At 40.1% G+C, this 20,324-nt stretch overlaps 1 protein-coding gene across 1 annotated transcript; it reads right to left on the bottom strand.

Moving 5' to 3' along the window:
* Window positions 1-7,679: 7,679 nt before the first annotated feature.
* med28 (mediator complex subunit 28) lies at window positions 7,680-19,440 on the bottom strand. The gene is made up of 4 exons (XM_043694309.2): window positions 19,220-19,440; window positions 15,338-15,404; window positions 12,446-12,558; window positions 7,680-8,193 (listed from the first exon to the last, which is right to left on the bottom strand). Exons 1-4 carry the CDS (start codon window positions 19,409-19,411, stop codon window positions 7,999-8,001), a joined length of 567 nt encoding a protein of 188 aa, XP_043550244.2. The 5' UTR covers window positions 19,412-19,440; the 3' UTR covers window positions 7,680-7,998.
* Window positions 19,441-20,324: the final 884 nt, after the last annotated feature.

Raw genomic sequence — 20,324 nt, 5'->3', positions numbered from 1 at the left:
ACCTCCCTGGACACTATGGGCAATTTATCAAACCCAATCCACCTAACCTCTATCTTTGAATAGATGTTTCTCAACCCCATTCTCCCTAGTAGCACGTGATTCCCCTAAGTATTCAAGAAATCTATCTACCTCTGTCTTAATTATAATGAATGAGTTGGCCTCCAGAGGCTTTTGCAGCGCAGCGTTCTGAGCAGTACAAATTAACTACCCTTTGCCTGAAGAAATTCCTCCTCAGCTGAGTTATTAAGTGTCCTTTCATTGAGGTTGTGTGGTGGAGGCACTATTGTCTCAAAATAGTTGAAACATTTTCTCTACAACCACTCTATCCAGACTTCTCAATATACTGTAAGATTTATTCGGATCCTCTTCATCATTCTGAACTTCATCAAGTACAAACCCAGAGTCCTCAAACACTCCTCATGACAAGCCTGTCGTCCCCGAAATCATTATATTTTCTGGATCTCCTCCAATACCAGCACACCTTTGCTTAGGTATGGCTCAAAACTGTTCAGCATTCCAAATGCAGTCAGACCAGAACCTGATACAGCTGCTGCAGCAATACAACTCTTGTATTTAGCCCTCTTGAAATGAATGTTAACATTACATTTGCCTTCCTAATTACCGGCTGAATCGACATGTTAACCTTAAGAGAATCTTTAACTAGTATCTGTGCTAGATTTGTCTCTTTTTACTTAAGATTTATGAAGCCTATTTCTTTTTAGAAAATAGTCAATGTCTCAATTCCTACCAAATTACATAACTTCACACTTTCCCACTTCATTGCACACTTGCTTAGCATGTCCAAGTACTTCTGCAGTCTTCCCTTTTCCTCAACCTATCTATGCCCTTATGACCCCCTTAGCTTTCTCTGCTGGAAAGAAAACAACACTAGCCTAGATAGCGTCACCTCTTGTCTCTCTGCAGTGCAGGCAACATCCTGGTAAATTTCTTCTTCACCTTCCAATAATGTGGTGCCCAAAACTACATACAGTACTCTAGTTGTAGCATATTAACATACATTATGACCACCTTGCTATTAAAGTCAGTGCATTGACTCAAAATTGGAAAGTGTGGTGCTGGAAAAGCATAACAGATCACGCAGCATCCAAGGAACAGGACAGTAAATGTTTCAGGCATAAGCCCTTCCTGATGAAGGACTTTTGCCTGAAATGTTGACTCTCCTGCTTCTCGGATGCTGCCTGACCTGCTGGGCTTTTCCAGCACCACACCTTTTGACTCTGACTCTCCAGCATCTGTAGTCCTCACTTTCTCTCAGTCCTTGACTAAGAAAGGCAAGTATCCCATGTCCCTTCTTAACCACCTTATCTATGTGTCCTGTTGCCTTCAAGGATCTCAAGACATGCATTCCAAGGTCCCTCTGATCCTTTGTAATCTCTGGGGTCCTACTATTCAACATGCACTCCCTTGCTTTGATGGTTCTTCCAAAATGCATCACCCCACACTTTTCAGGATTAAGTTCAGTTTGGCACTGCTTTGCCCATCTGACCAATCCATTTATACCGTGTTGTAGTCTCAGGCTTTGCTACCTACTACGCTGTCCATTTTAATGTCAACTGCAAACTTACTGACCATTCATGTCTAGATCATTAATGTACACCACAAACAGCAAGGGACCCAGCCATTACCCGTCTAATTTTTTCTTTTTGACTGTGTGAGTTGCCAATGTTCAGAACCCAGGAGTTAATGCTGTAGAGGACCTTGCAGTGCAGCCACACAGCTTAGAGGGGACATTGGATGCAGCATCAAACCCTGTGGTATGCCACTGGATGCAGGCTTCCAGTCACCAAAACACCCTTTAACCATCACCCCGTGTTTCCTTCCTCTAAGCCAGTTTTGGATTCAGTTTGTCAATTTGTGTGGGATCTTATGAGCTCTTAGCTTCTTAACAAGTCTGCTATGTCACAATGAAGGAAATGCCCTTAAAATGTCCTTCAGCTACAAAATTCTAAGACAGGACTTGACAGAGTGGATGCGGTAAAGGTCGGAAAGATGTTTGAGATGGCGGAGGTGTCCAGAACCAAAAGTCACAGAATACAGGACAAGCTGTTTAAGACTGAGGTGAAGAGAAATTTCTTTACCCAGTCTTTCATGAGGCTGTGGAAGTTGCTATGACAAAAAACAGTCAAAGCCAAGACACTGATTTCAAGAAGTTAGATACAGTACTTTGGCCGAAAGGGATCAAAGGATATGGGGGAAAGGCAGGAACAGGCTATTGAGTTAGATATTCATCTATGATCATAATGAGTGGCAGAGCAGTATCGAAGGACCAAATGGCCTACTCTTGCTCCTATTTTCTATATTTTAATTTCATATAACAATTTAGCTTTTATTATAAATACTGCTTATTATTTTATTATTGTGGACCAAAATAGTAACAAAGACTTTTTAATAATTAAGAATTGTGAAAAGGATTAGTGGGTTAATAAGGAATTACTGCACTTTTAAAAAACAAGTTACCTGACACTCCTTGTAAGTGATGCTTACACTCTGATTATTTAAGGTTGAGGGGAAGCTACTACACCTGAAACCTGTAGACACTATACAAGTGTGAACCAGTGTTCTTGTGCCTCTTGCAAGCAAAAGTACCTGGAGAAGGAAGATCGAGGAGCAGCAAGACCTGAGAAGCCAAAGGATCATCTCCACAAATGCTGTGGACAGGGACCATTGAACTGCTTTCCCATACTTTTCCTCTGCTCGTGACACCCATGTTTATGTATTTGGGTGTTGTGTTTGTACATAGAATTTTATAAGCGGGGGGGATTAGTGTTTAAGCCAATAGAGTTGTATGTCAACAGTTCATAATTATTTATCTGTAAGCAGAATCTCCTTATTTGTAATAAATCATAATTATTTTTAAATACAAAAGTTGGTCCATGCTTTGTCAACCTGGGTCTAAAAGACAGGTAAATTAGGGACATTTTGCATATTTTTATGAAGAATGTTTATTTTCATGACAACTTCAGGAACAGCAGGGCTTGATTTCCAGAGTGCTACCCCAATGAAGTACCAGTTACCCACCACTATTGAGCAATCACACCTATATTGATCTCTGTTGTCCAATCTTTAGATTGAAAATTGTCCTGCTTCTATTTCAATATCTTCATGGCCTATCCCTTACAAACTTCTATAATCCACCAAATGCCCCTCGAACTCTCATTCTCTTCCTTCAGCATTTTCATTGCCTTTTCACTGTACTTATGTGAGTACGTGTGACAATAATCCTACTTCAATTTAATTCATGCATAATTGATTGTCTCTTCACATAAAGAGAGAAGTTCCACAGTCAGAGCAGAACATAGGCTGCTCTCTTATTAGAGACGACTGGTGGTGGTTTAACCTGAGGGTCACCACACCTTGAAAATTCTTATTGTTGGCGTCAATGCATCACAAACTGGCTGTCTATCCAACTGGGCTAACTGACCCACTACTTATCTTCAAATATCTAGATCCTGTACATAAGAATTCCTTTCTTAAGTTCTTTTGCGCTATCCCATTTCAAGGCCTTGCTTAAGTTCTATGCCTTTCATAAACTTTTGATTTATTCCAGCTTATACTTGTTCCTTTGTCCAGAACATTTTTGCCTAATTACATCTGAAGTTCTATTTTTCAACAAGCAATCTGTTGTATAAATGCAAGCCATTGAAAGAAAAAAAATGTCAGTACTGTTCAGAGCTCTGAATGCCCAAAGCATTTATTGCCAATGAATACTTCCTTTAAAATATAGGGAAAGGCCTTTACTTTTTAAAAACACAGGTCCCACAAATCTTAACAACATATTTCAACATTTAATGCTGCTTTAAAGTTATATGATTCCCAACCTAAATCATTGTGTGAACACCATTACCACAATTCAAGGAAATGGTCCCACTGTTAGTGACATAGGGTAATTAGGGATTGACAATAAAGCCACACTTCCATTGCATCCATATGCCATGTACAGTAAGTCATTACTTATAGTTATGTTCCTTAAAATCATGATCATAAGTGAAACTACTTAAACTGCAGTAAGGTTCTGTAGGGTCTTCAGGGTGGTGGAAGCTACCAAGCTCAGTCATTCCTGACCCCTTGCCAGCCAGCAGGACAAAGAGGAAAGCAAAAGCCAAGGAGCAGCTCCATTGCATTTGCACAGAGCCAACAAAAAAAAGGGCACTTCAACCTCATAACGGTGGCTGCAAAATAGATGTTAGGCAGCAGCTGTGACATGGCCGAGAACAAGTGTTGACTGAAGCAGAAGGTTTGGTGCCTGGTTGACAGCCTCTCTGCTGTAGGACAGAAATAGAAGCACCTTAGGCTCCACTTTCAGGGCGAGACCATCAGAAGGTGGAATTACTCCAAAATATTGCTGCCAATCACATGGTCGTAGTTATGCTTTTTATTTGTGAAAAATTTTATAACATAACTTGATAACCTAAATTGCAAATCTAGAATGAGTACCTCAGTTATTACTGACTCTTCAGTTGCCTTTCTTCTAAAATCCAAACAGTTTAATAAAGTCAACACTAAAGGACATTTCCTTATGTGCCACTATTCCATTACGTGGTAAATGCACACCAGGACTTAGTAAAATGTTGAAAACAAGTTTTCATTGCGAACAAAAACAAATAAGCACAAAAATCACATCCAGCAAGTAAGGCAGGCCTTGACATTGCTGTGAAATATCTTTGGTATCTCAGAAGCTTTGTGAATTTTGTTCACTGATTCCAAACATGGTAAATGGTTATAAAAGTGTTGTTCAACAAAAGACTGGAAATTGCTAGTTTATCAACAGAATCCCTCTCATTTGCATTCTTTCGAAATCTTCGAAAAACTAAATGGGGGCAAAAACACAAAGAGAAGTACTTTCAATGTTGCGTACTTGAAGTTAATGTTAAAAGTTCCAAAGTTGGAGGAAATCATCATAATTCAGATTTTTTCTTTTATATTAAAATAATTACACAGAGACCAGTATCCTGTCACCAAAACACCCTTCATTTACACATGAACAGTCCTTGACTCCCGTACTCCCTCATACAGTCAGGCAGAGTGACAGTATTTCTGACATTCAACCTTTTTATGTCAGCCAGAGCTCCCTGACTGGACCAGGTCTCAATCATGACCTGCAATGCTAATGGGCAAACTCCCTGCCATTATACAAATCTCTCAATTTATTGTTGAATTAATGATTTCCTTCCTGAGAGGTAATCCTCAATTCCACTTTCCTGCCTTTTCCCCACAATCCTTGATTCCCTAGTCAGATCAGTCATGATCTCATTGAATGGTAGACTCAATGGACTGAATAGCCTACTTCTCCTTCTTATAGTCTTATGGAATCTTGTGCTGGGTATACTCCAGTTTAAACAATACATTAACAATAACATGGCAAAAACTAGGAAAAATTCAGGACAAGAACTTGCATACATGCACGTTGGTAGTGAATACCAAATTATGTTTGTGAAATTTAAATCATCCTCGTATGTTCCACTGCTAAGGAACTGAGGACAAGGGGATTTAGTTACTAGTTGTGGGTGAATAGTTGAACACTCAAAATTAATCTCTGAAGTGGAAACTTTGCAAACTGAATTTGTTTTTGGAATGAATAGTGAAGCTTGAACACTGACTGCTACCTAATAGCAAGATTGTTTTCCCAATTCCTATGATATATTATATGGCTTGGTTCTTAGCTATTTATCCATAATATGTAAACGTCATATATTATGTGCTCATCCTTAATTGCCCTTGAGAATGTAGTTGTGCTTTTCCTTCTTTATCCACTGCAGTCCATGTGGTGTAGATACACTTAAAGAGTGCTTGTGGGAAGGAGTTCCAAGATTTTGACTCAGTGATATTAAAGAAGTAGCGATATATTTACAAATCAGGAATGTGTGGCTTGGATGGTACCTTGAAGGTGATTGTACAACCATGTATTTGCTGCCCACATCCTTCTAAGTGTTGAAAAGTGTTCTTGATGAAACCTCGGTTAATTCTTGCAACGCATCTTCAAAATGCATTCACTGTTGCCACTGTGCATCAGTGGTGGAGGGAATAAATGTTGAGCAAATTGAAAATGAGGTGCCAATCAAGTGGGCTCCATTGTCCTGGACGGTGTTAGGCGTCTTGAGCGTTATGGAGCTGCACTCATCCAGGTAAGTGGAGAGTATTCCATTACAACTCCTGATTTGGGCCCTGAAGGTGGCTTTGAGGAATTGAAAATAAGTTATTCATCGCACTGAATTCTAAGTCTTGCATTTATTTTGTATCGACAGTATTCATTTAGCTGGTCCAGCTCAGTTTCTGCTCAATTGTAACCCCAAGATGTTGATAATGGAGGATTCAATAATGGTAATACCATTGGATGTCAAAAGATGGTGGTTGGATTCTCTGTGGTTGGAGACGGTCATTGCCTGGTATTTACGTGGCATGAATGTTACTTGCCATGTACAGGTCATTATGCTATAACACACATTTGTTAATGCAAATTCACTAACACAATTAATGAGTTGGGGACACTTTCTGAACCATGAACTTTTTAAAATGTGTGGGTTGTAACATGATTACATCACCAACACTTTAGAAACAATGTTTAAAGTGTGATTTTCCTATAAATGCAGGGTTGCACAAGAACGCAATCATTGCATTACAGTAGAACTACCTGTATTAGCCCCTATTTTAATGTGGTCCAGATTATTCTGCATTTGGACACTAATTGCTTCAGACTCTGAAGAATTGCAAATGGTGCTGAGCATTATGCAGTCATCAAATATCCTCACCTCTGACCTTAAGCTGGTTCATCATTGACCATCCCTCCATCATAAGATGATTGGGTCTAGGAGACTATCCTGAGGGACCTCTGCAGTGCTGCCCCATGGCTCAGACGATTGATGACCAACAATTCCACTAGGTCTGACTCCAATGAGCAGGGAGATTTCCCTGTGATTTCCATTGACTCTAATTTGCTGGGTCACTTCGATGTCATGCTCAGTTAAATGCTGCATTGATATCAAGGGCAGTCCCTCACTTCCTCTCAAGTTGTTTTGTCCACGTTTGAACTAAAGCTGGAATATAATCAGAAGCGGAGTGGCCCTGGCGAAATTAAAACTGAGTATATGTGAGCAGGCTATTGTTAATTAAGTGCTGTTTGATAACATTCTTTTGTTCAATATCACACATCCAAGAATTGTTCTCTTGAAAAACGGCCTCCTGGCTCATGGGCTGTCCAAGTCTCCACAGTTTCTGTGCCCCCTTATCTTATTCTGGGGGATTCTCCTGACCTTCTCCCCAACATTGAAGCTCACTTTAAAAATCCCATGCGCAATAATGCATTTTCACATGACATCATACATAAAGTGTACATGATGACAACAATGCTTGTAAATGTGCATTCCCCGATTTGCACAAATGCACAGTTGGTGTCAGCAAACACTCCTGTCTTTAGTAGAGATAGCTATAAATTTCCCATCTAAAAGGCACAGGAGTTATCAGCAATCTAAAACCACAGAAATCAAGGCCCAATTCATACTTTACAGGCACTTTGTTTAAAACTTTACACTAAAGGATAGGTCTCAATTTCTTATACTACAGTGAATGAGGCCATTAAAAGGTTACTGGCAGGCCTAAGTTATGATATTCTAAAGACATTAATATGCTGTGAAAATAATTGTAACAAAATGTATCTAAAAAAGTCCAATAAGGTTTTTTTAATTGCTCTGAAAATTGTAGAAATTCCTCAGACTTAATAGCAATACATAGTTTTATATAAAACCACGGCAGCAATAGTTTCACAAAACATTTTTACACTGAGAATGACTGACCTCGACCAGCAATTTATACCTGGCAGTTCCAAACAGTAACTGAAAAATGATTTAATTGCTGTACATGTATAAATGCAAACTGCCTTCATAGAGACTAACTGGAACTGTTTTGGTAGTGGAATTGGGGTAGCTGGTGTGGTGTCAGCAGAATAGTTAAAAGTTCCAGACACCTTAGTTTTCACAATAATTTTCAAGTTTGCTTTAACGGAGCTGGGATATTTGCAGATGCTTGTTCAAGATAGGCCAAAGGGCCTTGAGCTAGGTCTGATTTTTTGGGCTGCACATTAATATCTTCCAAGACTTGTTGCCAGTGGCGCAGCTTGCTCAGATGTTTCTGGATCAAGGCCTCCTTTCTCTGTAGCTCATTTTTCAATTCAGAAACATCCTGTAAAAGAATACAATAACTTTTTTTCAAACAGAAGAATCTATGCTTAAACATTAAAAAGGCATATTATGATTAGGAATACGTTGTTAATAATATACATTGAGACAAGAGTTTCCAAAATAAAAGTTGAGCAGAGCAAAGCAGCAGAATTTGGACCCATGTCATTCGTGAAGCTTTGTAATTGCTAAATCAACAATGAAACTAAGTGTCCTTCCTGTAGGTCAGAGAATGAGGAAAGTCGGATGATATCACAATCAAGGAGAAAGCACACATAGAAATTATTCAATAAGTATGTAGCACAATAATTAAGTAGGATTTGGATTACAAGATTAATTTTGAAACATTGGAACAGGAGTATGGCACTTAGCCCATTAGGTCTACTCTGCCATTCAATTAGATCATTGCTTCTGTGTCCCAACTTCAGAAGAACATAATAGGAGACCATTCAGCCAGTCATGCCTGCTCCAGCATTAAATAATGCATGGCTAATCCAACTGTGATCTTAATACTAATTTTCTGCCTGCCCACCATAAGACATAACTTTATTGTTGAGAAAAATCTCTAAGTCAGCCATAAGTATATTCAAAGAATCCAGCTTCCAACATTCCCTCAGGAAGAGACTTCCAAACATTAAAAGCGCTCAAAGAAATTTCTCCTCATCCCAGTCTTAAATGGGAGAATCCTTATTTTGAAACTCTGCTAGAAAAGAAGGACTCCCCTCAGCATCTGTAAAGAGCCCTCAGAATTTTATGTGTTTCAATAAAATTATCTAATTTTTCTAAACTCCACTAAATATAGGCATAACCTGCTTAACCACCTCTATGAAGCAACACCCTTTTTTCTAGGAGACCTTGCAGATTTCAGGAATCATGATCGAGTTCAATAATTTTAGGGCCTTCCATCTCCTTTATCCACCTCCACACCACTGGCCCTGTCATCACATGGGCTGCTTTCATCACAGACAACCCATTTTCACCCACTAATGATTCCTATTACCCTGCATCAGCTTTTCTTTTTCCCTGGCTCCCAATTCTCCATCCCTTTGCTTAACTGCTATTGTTGTCTTTGGGCTCCATTTCTACCTATCGTTTACATTGCCCTGAACATAATGGTTATGTTAAGATCTAATAATCAAGCGATAACAAATATCTGGAGACATTTTGAAATCATGTAATGGGAGCTGGAGAATTAAAATGTAATTTAATAATTAGATGAAAAATCAAGTATCAGTGATGGGGACAAGGAAGCTACAGGATTCTGTACCCAACTAGTTCATTAACAGAACTAACGAAGGAAACCTACCTTCCGAACTTGGTTAGGACTATGAATGACACCACTGATTGCCTTCCTATATTATGTGGCAGTTGTGCCTCAGCGATAGCACTCAGAAGTCAGAAGGTTATTGATCCAATGATTGGAGAGAGCAAAGTATACACATCTAGGTTGACACTCCAGAATGTACTGAGGAAGCACAATTACTGTCACTTCACTGTTGTAGCTGCCACCTTTTCAATAAAGTATTACACAGTATTCTTATTTTTCCTTTCAGATGAATGCAAAAAAAAAAGCACAGCATGCACTTAAAGATAAATCACTGAGGCTTGCAGGTATTGCCCAAAGAAAGCAAGAACCATAAAGTTGCAGAAGTGAAGCTTCAAGCTTTAACTATCAATTGCTGAAAGATAAAAGCAGCAGTGGGAAGTCACTGTTCTAACCATGGTTGTTCTAACTGCTAGTAAAAACAAAACTCTCAATGGGATATGGCAGAAAAGACCAAGAATAGTGTCAGAGTCAAATATTACTGAGCTGAGAGAACAGATATCCTTGCGTACAAATCCATATTTAATCGGCCACTGAAATCCAGAAAGTAACTGGAGCCAAATTCTGCAAATAATTTTATAATGTGCACATGCAATAGATTCCTATGATAGATGCCAAACGAAACTTGTGTCTAACTTAGAGTTTAGAATGGACAGGGGAACCAGTAGGATGTGTGGTATTCAGACTTCCAAAATGTTTGACAAAGTACCTTACAAAAAGCACAGCCGTACGGTAAGCATCCATGGTGTTAAGAGGTGGTATACTGCTGTAGATAAAGAATTGGATAATGGGCAGGAAATGAGTGGGGGTTAAGGATTTTTTTTCTGGTTAGTAACCTGTAAATAGTGGGCTTCCATGGGGACCAGTACTTGATCCATACCAATTTACAATATCACTAAAATCGGAGGTGTAGTGGATAGCGAAAAAGGTTACTTCAGAGTGCAACGGGATCTTGATCAGATGGGCCAATGAATTGCAGATGGAGTGTAATTTAGATAAATGTCAGATGCTGGATTTTGGAAAAGCAAGTCAGGGCAGGACTTATACATTTCATGGTAAGGTCCTGGGGAGTGTTACTGAACAAAGACACCTTGAAGTGCAGGTTCATAGTTCCTTGAAAGTGGAGTTGCAGTTAGAAAAGGTGGTGAGGGCTATGTTTGGTATCCTTTGTTTAACTGGTCACAGCATTGAGTATTGGAGTTGGGAGGTCATGTTGCTGCTGCACAGGACATTGGTTAGGCCACTTTTGGAATAGTGTGCACAATTGTGGTCTCCCTCCTATAGGAAGGATGGTGTGAAACTTGAAAGGATTCAGAAAAGATTGACAAGGATGTTGCCAGGTTTGGAGGGTTTGAGCTATAGGAAGAAGCTAAATAGGCTGGGACTGTTTTCCCCGGAGTGTCAGAGGCCCAAGGATGATCTTCGAGGTTTATAAAATCATGAGGGGCATAGAAAGAGTAAACAGACAAGTTCTTTTCCCTGGGGCGGGGAGTCCAGAACAAGAGGGCATAGGTTTAAGGTGAGAGGGGAAGATTTAAAAGGGACCTAAAGGGGCAACTTTTTCATGCAGAGGGTGGTCCGTGTATGGAATGAGCTGCTAGAGGAAGTGTTGGGGCCTGAAAATTACAGCATTTAAAAGGCATCTGGATGAGTACATGAATAGGAAGGGTTTAGAGGAATATGGGCCAAGTGCTGGCAAATAGGACTAGATTAATGTAGAATATCTGGTTGACATAGACAAGTTGGACCAAAGGGTCTGTTTCCGTGCAGTACATTTTAGTGACTCTATATTAATTGACATGCAAGGAGGAAGCCAAACATATAGATGACACAAAAATAGCTGAAAAATAACATTACAAAGAGAATACAAACAGAGAAATATTGATATGTTAAGTGAGTGGGTAAAAAGTTGGCAAATAGAGTATAATGTGAAAAATGTGAAGTTATTCATTTTGGAAGGGAAAAAGAGGAGAAAAGAAGAGAGTATTACTCATCTGGAGAAAAGATGCAACACAAGAGATCTTGAGATACTTGTGCATGAAACACAAAAGCACCCAGATGCAGTAGGTAATCAGGAAGGGTAATGGAACATGGTCCTTATTTCAAGGGAAGTCTTATTGTGATTGTACAAGGTGCTGGTGAGACCTTGGCATACTATCAAACAGTTTTAGCCCCTTATTTAAGGGAAGATGTGATTTCGTTGGCGCTCAAAGACTGTTCACTAGGATGATCCCTGGTATGGAGAGATTTGTCTTATGAGCTTTAAGACTAAACAGGTTGGGACTCTCAATGGAGTTTAGAAGGATTAGAAGTTATCTCATTCAAACATAGGATTCTTAGAATTTACCCTGTCAAGTTCCATAAGAGGATGTTTCCATAGACAAGTCTAGAACCAGAGGGCATAGTATCAGAATAAAGGTGTGCCAATTTAAGACTGAAACAAGAAGTAATTTCTTCTCAAAGGGTTGAAAATCTTTGGAACTTCTTGCCACAAAGAGTTGTGGGGGTAGAGTCCTTGTAAATATTCAAGGCTGAGATAGATAGATCCTTGATCAGTAAGGGAATCAAAGGTTATGGGGAAAAGGCAGGAAAGTGGACATGAGGAATGTCGGATTAGCCATGATCCTATTGAATGACAGAGCAGGCTGAGGGGCCAGACAGCCTACTCATATTCCTACTTCTTATTGTAGTGTGTAAGGTATTTGGTAATTTATTAGATTACTTGAGTAAACATATTTCTAAGAAATTTATAGATTAGTCATCTCAGTGGCTCTACCATGTCCTTAGGTTCAGAGCATTAACTTCATTAAATTTTAGTTTGGATCCTAGTGATAAACTACCCATTACTCAATTTCTAGGTAATTTTATCCTCTCAACAATTTATCCTGAAAATGGGAAATAAAGCTACAAAACTATAATAAATACTCTTCACCTCTTTTATGACTTGCTCAGGTTTTTGTACAGCAAGCTGCAGTCTCTTCTGGAGAAAAAAGCATTCTGTTTGTCTGGCAACATCCAAAAACCTTTGGATGCACTGTTCTACACCTGTAAAAATATGAATCAATATATTTGTTTAAATAAAAATTCAGGAATTTTCATACATTCTAAAATATGCATCACTGTAATTAAAATGTTAAGTGAAAAGTGTCTCAGCGGTAATAAAACAACCTAAGAATTTACAGTTCTCATTAAGACCCATATGCCCTCTTTTGTTCGTTGTCCAAGGCAGATAACCTTGTCAGTATATGCTTGTATTCAAAGAGCTCTTTTCGTGCAATGGTAGGGCCAGGGGGCTTCAGGTACAATTCCCATCTGCTGGAGAAGTGTGAAATTCCATCTCTGAAAAGACAGATCAGAAAATATCTATGCTTGTATTCAAGGACACTTAGCTGTCCTATGCTGAATAATTTAAGGATCATTATAGTCTCTTGCTCTTTTATGAACTTGTGGAAAAGATAGCATGGAAAATGCCACTAGAAAATAAGTTACTGCATTGCTGTAATGGAAAGAGCCCTTTGCTAGTTCTTTAATCCCTGCGTTCACTCGAGAGAAAAGACTACTTTGCACTCAGTAACTGCCTACAGAGTTGTCACGATTTTAAAACTGAAGAACATAAAGGGATAATCACTGGTGTAGACCAACATTTCCTTTACTATGTTCTGGAACGTGTTCAAAAACAAAGTATTTGTAACACAAGTGTTGTACATTACATCACTGAAATTTACTAATTCAAAGAACAGACATATACAATTTCAAGGCAAAAGTGAGGACTGCAGATGCTGGAAATCAGAGTCTAGATTAGAGTGGTGCTGAAAAAAGGGCTGAAGGGCTTTTACCCAAAATGTCAATTTTCCTGCTCTTCAGATGCTGACTGACTTGCTGTGCTTTTCCAGCACCACTCTAATCTAGACATACAGTTTCAAATCATGTCAGGAAAACAGCAAAAGGAGGTTTTTGGACACAAGTTCATATTAATACAGTTTTCTTTTATAACTTTTGTCAGATCACAATAAGGAAGTTAAAGCTATATTTAATTGTAAACAGTCAGGGAGACTTGGATGATATAATGTCTTTAAAAATTAGAATCAATATAAAACGCATAAGGAAACAAAGAATAAAATGTTAGGCACATACAAATAGGTGAAACACAAATAGACCATTGTGCCCCTCAAGCCAGCTCTGCCATTCAGTAAGATCAAAGCTGATGTTTGTTTCAAATTATACATTCCCATCTACCTCCAGTAACCCCAGATTCCCCTGCTTAAGAATCTATCCACCTTGGTTTTAAAATATTCAATAACCTCTGTGACAATACCTCTATAACTGCTGATCAGCACTATCTTCTCACACAGCAAAGAAACATCTTCGCTTTACAATTATGTTGTGTTTGTGAAATACCATGATGAGTTCAAAATGAAAACCTTTTTTCAGCAATACCCAAAATAAAAAGAACACAAAAATCCTGGAAAGTCAGAAAATGTAAAGAATAGCAAGACACTGCATTTTAAGAGAACTAAGAAAAGCAGAGTATTAAAAGAAATCCAGGAATATCAAAATTAAAACAAAACCTTCTATAACTATATATGGAAACAGGGTGGTTGAGAGAAATATGAGCACTTTGAAAATTTATAAAAGGTGATGCAGGCAATAATAATAAGATGGTGGTCATATTGAATTACTTTGTATCAGTATAGTGAGAATTAAATAAGATTTTAAAAAGTGTTCTACCAGGAATTTGGCAACTCAGACTGAAAGGCAGTTTAGTAGGCATGAACTTTGAACACGCCAAGGGTGTTCACATCAGAAATGACTGGAAAAGAACCCTATACATTTTAAGACGTACCAACCTTATAGCAGACAATATAAACAGTTCCAGTGGACAGGATAGGAGAAAGATAGAACAGAGGATTTATGACAATCACAAAAACTGAGTTTGCTGTCATTTAATATTGAGAGAGAGACCATTTAAAAACAATTGAAGTTGTTTTAGATAATCTGATGAAACATTTAAATTGAGACTTATTAAAGGTAAATAAATTGAATAAAAAGTGAGTATTGAACAGGTACTGTACTTCAGAATTTGATCAGTGATAAATCTGAAAACTGAACTTGAAATTGTAAACCTTGAACTCCCTGCCTAAAACCTGCAAGGTTTTCTTTAACTGGTGAGCATATGTTTAATGATTGCAGCTAATAAATCGGAGACATCTAACTTTCAATGGTGTAAACTTTATTATTTTGAGAAGGACTTACCATGTAAGAACAGTTGACTGAGTAGTCAAAATATGAATGTTATCCTATGTTTAATAAATAGTGGTATGGAGTATAAAAGCATAGGTAATACTAAATCCATACAAATAATAATTTAGGCTAGAGTTCAAATATTCGCATAATTTCCAATTTTCTCACCACGTTTTGTCAAATCCCTCGTCATTAATCATCAGGCCATTGTTGCCAGATACTTCAATAACAATAATGATGATCAAATGTCGGTGTTATTCCCTATATTATATGATTTTGAATAGCAAATCAGCCTTATGTATTCAAAAGGATTATTTAAAATGTTAGAACAGTTCACACCACTTTTGTAATGGTGCAAAAGTGTTTGAGAAATGTTTCTATGACATTGTGTCATATCCAAATGCTCACCTCAGATACAAGATATGTTTGAAAAGAAAGAACAATTGCGCACTACAACCTTCAACACATGACCCTTAAACAATGCAAAGCAACACCTGAAATGCAACTGATTGCTTGTAAGATAGGTATCATTTAGTAGTTATCATTTTTACATTATCATGTGTGCTATTTCAGAGAGTCTCACCTGTTCTAATTTCTTCTTGATCAGTACCATTCACATAGTCTTGACTGACCAGTGATGCAAAGCATGCCTACAAGAAATTCACAATTAATGCTTCCAATGCACCAATATTTAGTTGATCGAAACAATCTTAAGTAAGAATATTTTTTATACCCAACTACAATTGCAAGATCAGATTCAAGGATTCTGTGGAAAGTGAGCACAAAAGGTGTAAGGAAAATATGTAAATTAGATTATTGGTGGAGAAAGCTTAAGATAACAGCCACTAATTCAACTCGAAGATGCCATTCCATTCTACTTTCACTTATCTAGATCCCCCTTAAATGCATCAACGCTCTTCACTTCAACTCCTAATAAGTTCCATGTCAATATAGTATATTGGAATAGTTAGATAGTTGGCACAGACGTGATGGGCTTTTCTGTTCTACAGACCCCTGACTTTACTACTATTGAATTTCTCCTGAATTTCGAATGGAATTTATAATTTACTATTTTGTATTCATATCCCTTAGTCTTGAACTTTCGAACTATTTCGAATATCCTCACACCTCCCGTGATTTCTTTACATGGATTTGCTTCCTGCAAAGCTAACTTATTCTGTAATATTCATAATTTTAACACCAATTTTTTTTCATAAAACTCTCCTCTCCAACCAATAGCATTCCCTTAAGGTTTTGCTTTGAGCACACTCACAATCTCCCCCTTTCTTAGTAGCACAAAAATCATTTTCCATCCCACTTCAGTTGCATATCAGACTCTAAATGTTCTCTTTTCACAGATTCTGCCAGACCTCAGTTTCTTCAGCAATTTTTGAAGCTATTTTGGTACATTTGCTTCTTTCTACCTCATTTCACATTCTTTACCTTCATCCAGTTGCTCTAACTTTAGATGCCTTTCTATCTTTCAATAGAAATGCTTACCAAACCATGGTGATCATGAAACCATGCTTCAATTGTCAGAAAAGACCCACCCTGATTCACTAATGTTTTTGAGGAAAGGAAATCCGCCAACTTCACCGGTCTGGCCTACATATGACTCCAGACCCACAGCATCGTGGTTGACTCTCAACTGAACTCTGAAATGGCATAGCAGGCCACTCAGTTGTATAATCGCTACAAAGTTTAAAAATCAAGAAATGAAACTGCATGGACTATTTGGTATTGACCTAGGCATTGGAAAAGACAATAACTAAAAATGCTCTATTGACCGTGCAAAGACCTCCCTACTAAATCTGGGGTCCGGTGCCAAAATTGGGACAGCTGTCTCACAGACTAGTCAAGGTACAGCCTGACATAGTCATGTTCATGTTATCATATGATGTACCAACCACCACCATTACCATCCCTGGATATGTCTTGTTCCATTGGCAGAGCAGACCCAGTAGCGGTGCCAGCAGTTGGAAGGGAGTTGCCCTGAAATTCCTCAACACTGACTCTAAACCCCACAGAATGCCATGGCATCAGGTCAAACATGGACAAGGAAACTTTGTGCTTACCAGCTACCATTCTCCCTCAGTTGAGAATCAGTACTCCTTGATGTTGAACAATACTTGGAAGAAGCAGTGAGGGTGGCAAGAGCACAGAACATACTCTGGGCATGGGACTTCAGTGTCCAGCACCAAGAGTGGCTTGACAGCAATACTACTAATCAAACTGATTTAGTCCTAAAACAAACCTGCTAGACGAGGTCTGCAGCTGCGGGATGGGGGAAGAACAAGAGAGGAAGAAACATACTTGATCTCATCCTCACCAATCTGCTGGCTGTCGATGCATCTGTCCACAACAGTATCAGTAAAAGTTACCACCACACTGTCCTTCTGAAGACAAAATCCAACTTCACATTGGGAATACCCTCCATTATGCCACATGGCACTGTCACCACTCTAAATGGGACAGATAGAACAGATCTAGCAACTCAAGACCGGGCATTCATGCTGTGAGCCCCCAGCAGTAGAATCGTACTCCTACATGATCTGCGACCTCGTGATCCAGCATATACTCCATTCTATCATTACAATCAAGCGAGTCAAACCTGGTTCAAGTGAATTAAACAACTCACTGGAGGAGGTTCCACAAATATCCCCATTTTCAATGGTGGAACAGCCTAAAAACATCAGTGCAAAAGAGAACACTCCGATATTTGCAATAATCTTCAGTCAGAAGTGCCGAGTGAATGATCCATTTCACCACCTCCAGTGGTCCCCAGCATCACAGGTGCCTGTCTTTCGCCAATTTGATTCACTCCACATGATATCAAGAAACAGTTGAAGGCACTGGATACTGCAAAGGCTACAGACCCTTACAACATTCCAGCAATAGTCCTGAAGACCTGCAATCCAGAACTTGCTGCATCCCAAGCCAAGATGTTCCAGTACAGTTACAACACTGGCAACTACCCACTAATGTGGAAAATTGTTTAGGTATATTCTGTACATAAAATGCAGGACAAATCCGACCCGGCCAATTACCACCTCATCAGTCTACTTTCAATCATCAACACAGCTATCAAATAGCAGCTGCTTAGCAAAACCCTCCATGCTCACTGCTAGCCAGTTTGCATTCTCCCAGGGCCACTCAACTCCTGACCTCATTACAGCCTTGTTTCAAACACATTCAAAAGGACTAAATTCCAGAGGCGAGGTGAGAGTGACAGCCCTTGACGTCAATATCACAATTGATCGAATGTGGCTTCAAGGAGCCCTAGCAAATTTGGAATCAATGGCAGAGGGAAATCTCTCTACTGGCTAGAGTCATACCTGACACTTAGGAAGATGGTTGTGGTTAATACAGGTTGGTCATCTCAGCTCTAGGATAACGATGGAGAAATTCCTCAGGGTAGTCTTATTAATCTAAATCTGCTTCATCAATGACCCTCCCTCCATCATCAGGTCTGAAGTGGGTATGAATGATCATGGGTCAAGATTAGAGTGGTGCTGGAAAAGCATAGCAGGTCAGGCAGTATCCGAGGAGCAGGGAAAAAAAAAAAAATCGACCTTTCAGGAAAAAGCCCTTCATTAGGAATTATTGCACAATGTTCAGCACCATTCACCACTTCTCAGATACTAAAGCAGTCCCTGTACAAATGCCTTTTCAGATTTGGGCACCCCGTACAAATGGGAAAAAGTGAGGACTGCAGATGCTGGAGATCAGAGCTGAAAATGTGTTGCTGGAAAAGCACAGGTCAGGCAGCATCTAAGGAGCAGGAGATTCGACATTTCGGGCATGAGCCCTTCTTCATTCCTCATTCCTGAAGAAGGGCTCATGCCTGAAGTGTCGAATTTCTTGCTTCTTAGATGCTGCCTGACCTGCTGCGCTTTTCCAGCAACACATTTTCAGCACCACATACAAATACCAAGCAATGAACTCCCAACAAGGGAGAATTATACATCATCAACACCTACAGGCTTACCCAAAGACAAGAAACTCAAATGGACTCCTCATACAAATATGGCCCACACCGGTACCTCCACATCATGGCTTAATATCATGATCATTGTTCCCCATTCGCCCATTAAAAACACTTCTTCTGCTCAAACCTAAATGCAATGTTTCCTCCCACATTGGCTTTAAAACATCCTGAAAAAATACCAGGGCATCACTTTTCAGAGGTAACCATTCCCCCTAATCTTCATTCTTACACTGTTACAATTTCATTTTCTATCCCTGTAAAAATCCCTAAGACAGTCTTGGGCTCCATTTGCCATTTGCCCCTTCACCCTGTCCCCAGCCCTTCACCCTGTCCCCAGCCCTTCACCCTGTCCCCAGCCCTTCACCCTGTCCCCAGCCCTTCACCCTGTCCCCAGCCCTTCACCCTGTCCCCAGCCCTTCACCTCCCCATCTCCCTGAGTCCCGCTCTCTTGCCCTTTCACTCCGGTGTAGCTGCTACCTCAAACGAAGCCTCGAGCTCATCCACTAAAGTGCTGGGAGGCCGCGCCGGAGCTGCAGTCAGACCAACCGCGGCCGCTCCTTGGGGTCCAGGTCCGGGTCCGGGCCCGGGCCCGGGTCCAGGAGGTGGTGGAGGAGGAGGCGGCGGATTCTGTGGAGGATGCGAAAACATCCCCGTCAACGAAGAGGCCATCTTGCGTCGGGGACACTGCGCACGCGTATAACCGCATCTCGGAAAGGGGCGGTTACCTGAAAGGGGCAAAGGGTGGGCGGAGCCATAGCTGGGCGGGTGGGCGGAGCCATAGCTGGGCGGGTGGGCGGAGCCAGAGCAGGGGCGGAGCCAGAGCACGGTCGGGTGGGCGGAGCCAGGTCGGGTGGGCGGAGCCAGGTCGGGCGGGCGGGGCCAGGGGGTGCGTGGGTGAGTAGAGGGATGGATGAGGAGGAGTGTGGGTGGGTATGGAGTACAGGTGAATTGGTGTGTGGGGACAGAGTAGGGGTGAGTGGGTGGCTGGTTGGGGGCAGAGCAGGGGTGGAGAATGAGCAGGGGGAAAGGAAAATGGGTCGGGCCTAAGCAGACTCTGAACTCCCAAATTGGAAAAACGTCTACATTTGCCCTGTCTGTCCCTTTAAACATCTTGTATGTTTCGATTAGGATTTCGGTAATGTTTTGAAACTCTGAAATACAGACCCAGTTACCTAATTTCTTTACATTGCTGCCCCCATAGTAGGAACAAGTCTGGCGAACCTTTATTGCATTTATACAACAATAACATCCTGTCAACTGTGGAGTGTTTATGGTTATTATTTCACACCTATATGGAGGTTGGGCCTTGCACCTATTTCTTCTGGCTCAGTGATAGCAACACAATTTCTGCACCACAAGTACATTTCTTGCACATAAGGGACCAAAAATTGCATACAGTCCTCAATGTGAGATCTAACAAAGGCTCCACACAATTGAAACAAGACTTCACGACTTCCTGTACTCAAATCCACTCGCCATCAGAATCAAGATGACAGTGGTGTAGGACTTCCATGCCACAGCTCATCTGCTCCATCCGTTTTGTTTTCTTTTTCCCCTTCAGCTTAACTTGGATGGCAAGTCC

Source organism: Chiloscyllium plagiosum, unplaced genomic scaffold, assembly GCF_037043375.1.
Source record: "Chiloscyllium plagiosum isolate Xiang-an unplaced genomic scaffold, Cpla_swu_hap1 HiC_scaffold_1, whole genome shotgun sequence".
Lineage (NCBI taxonomy): Eukaryota > Metazoa > Chordata > Chondrichthyes > Orectolobiformes > Hemiscylliidae > Chiloscyllium > Chiloscyllium plagiosum.
The sequence above is the reverse complement of the archived record's forward strand: the minus strand, read 5'-3'. Positions and strand labels throughout refer to the sequence as shown.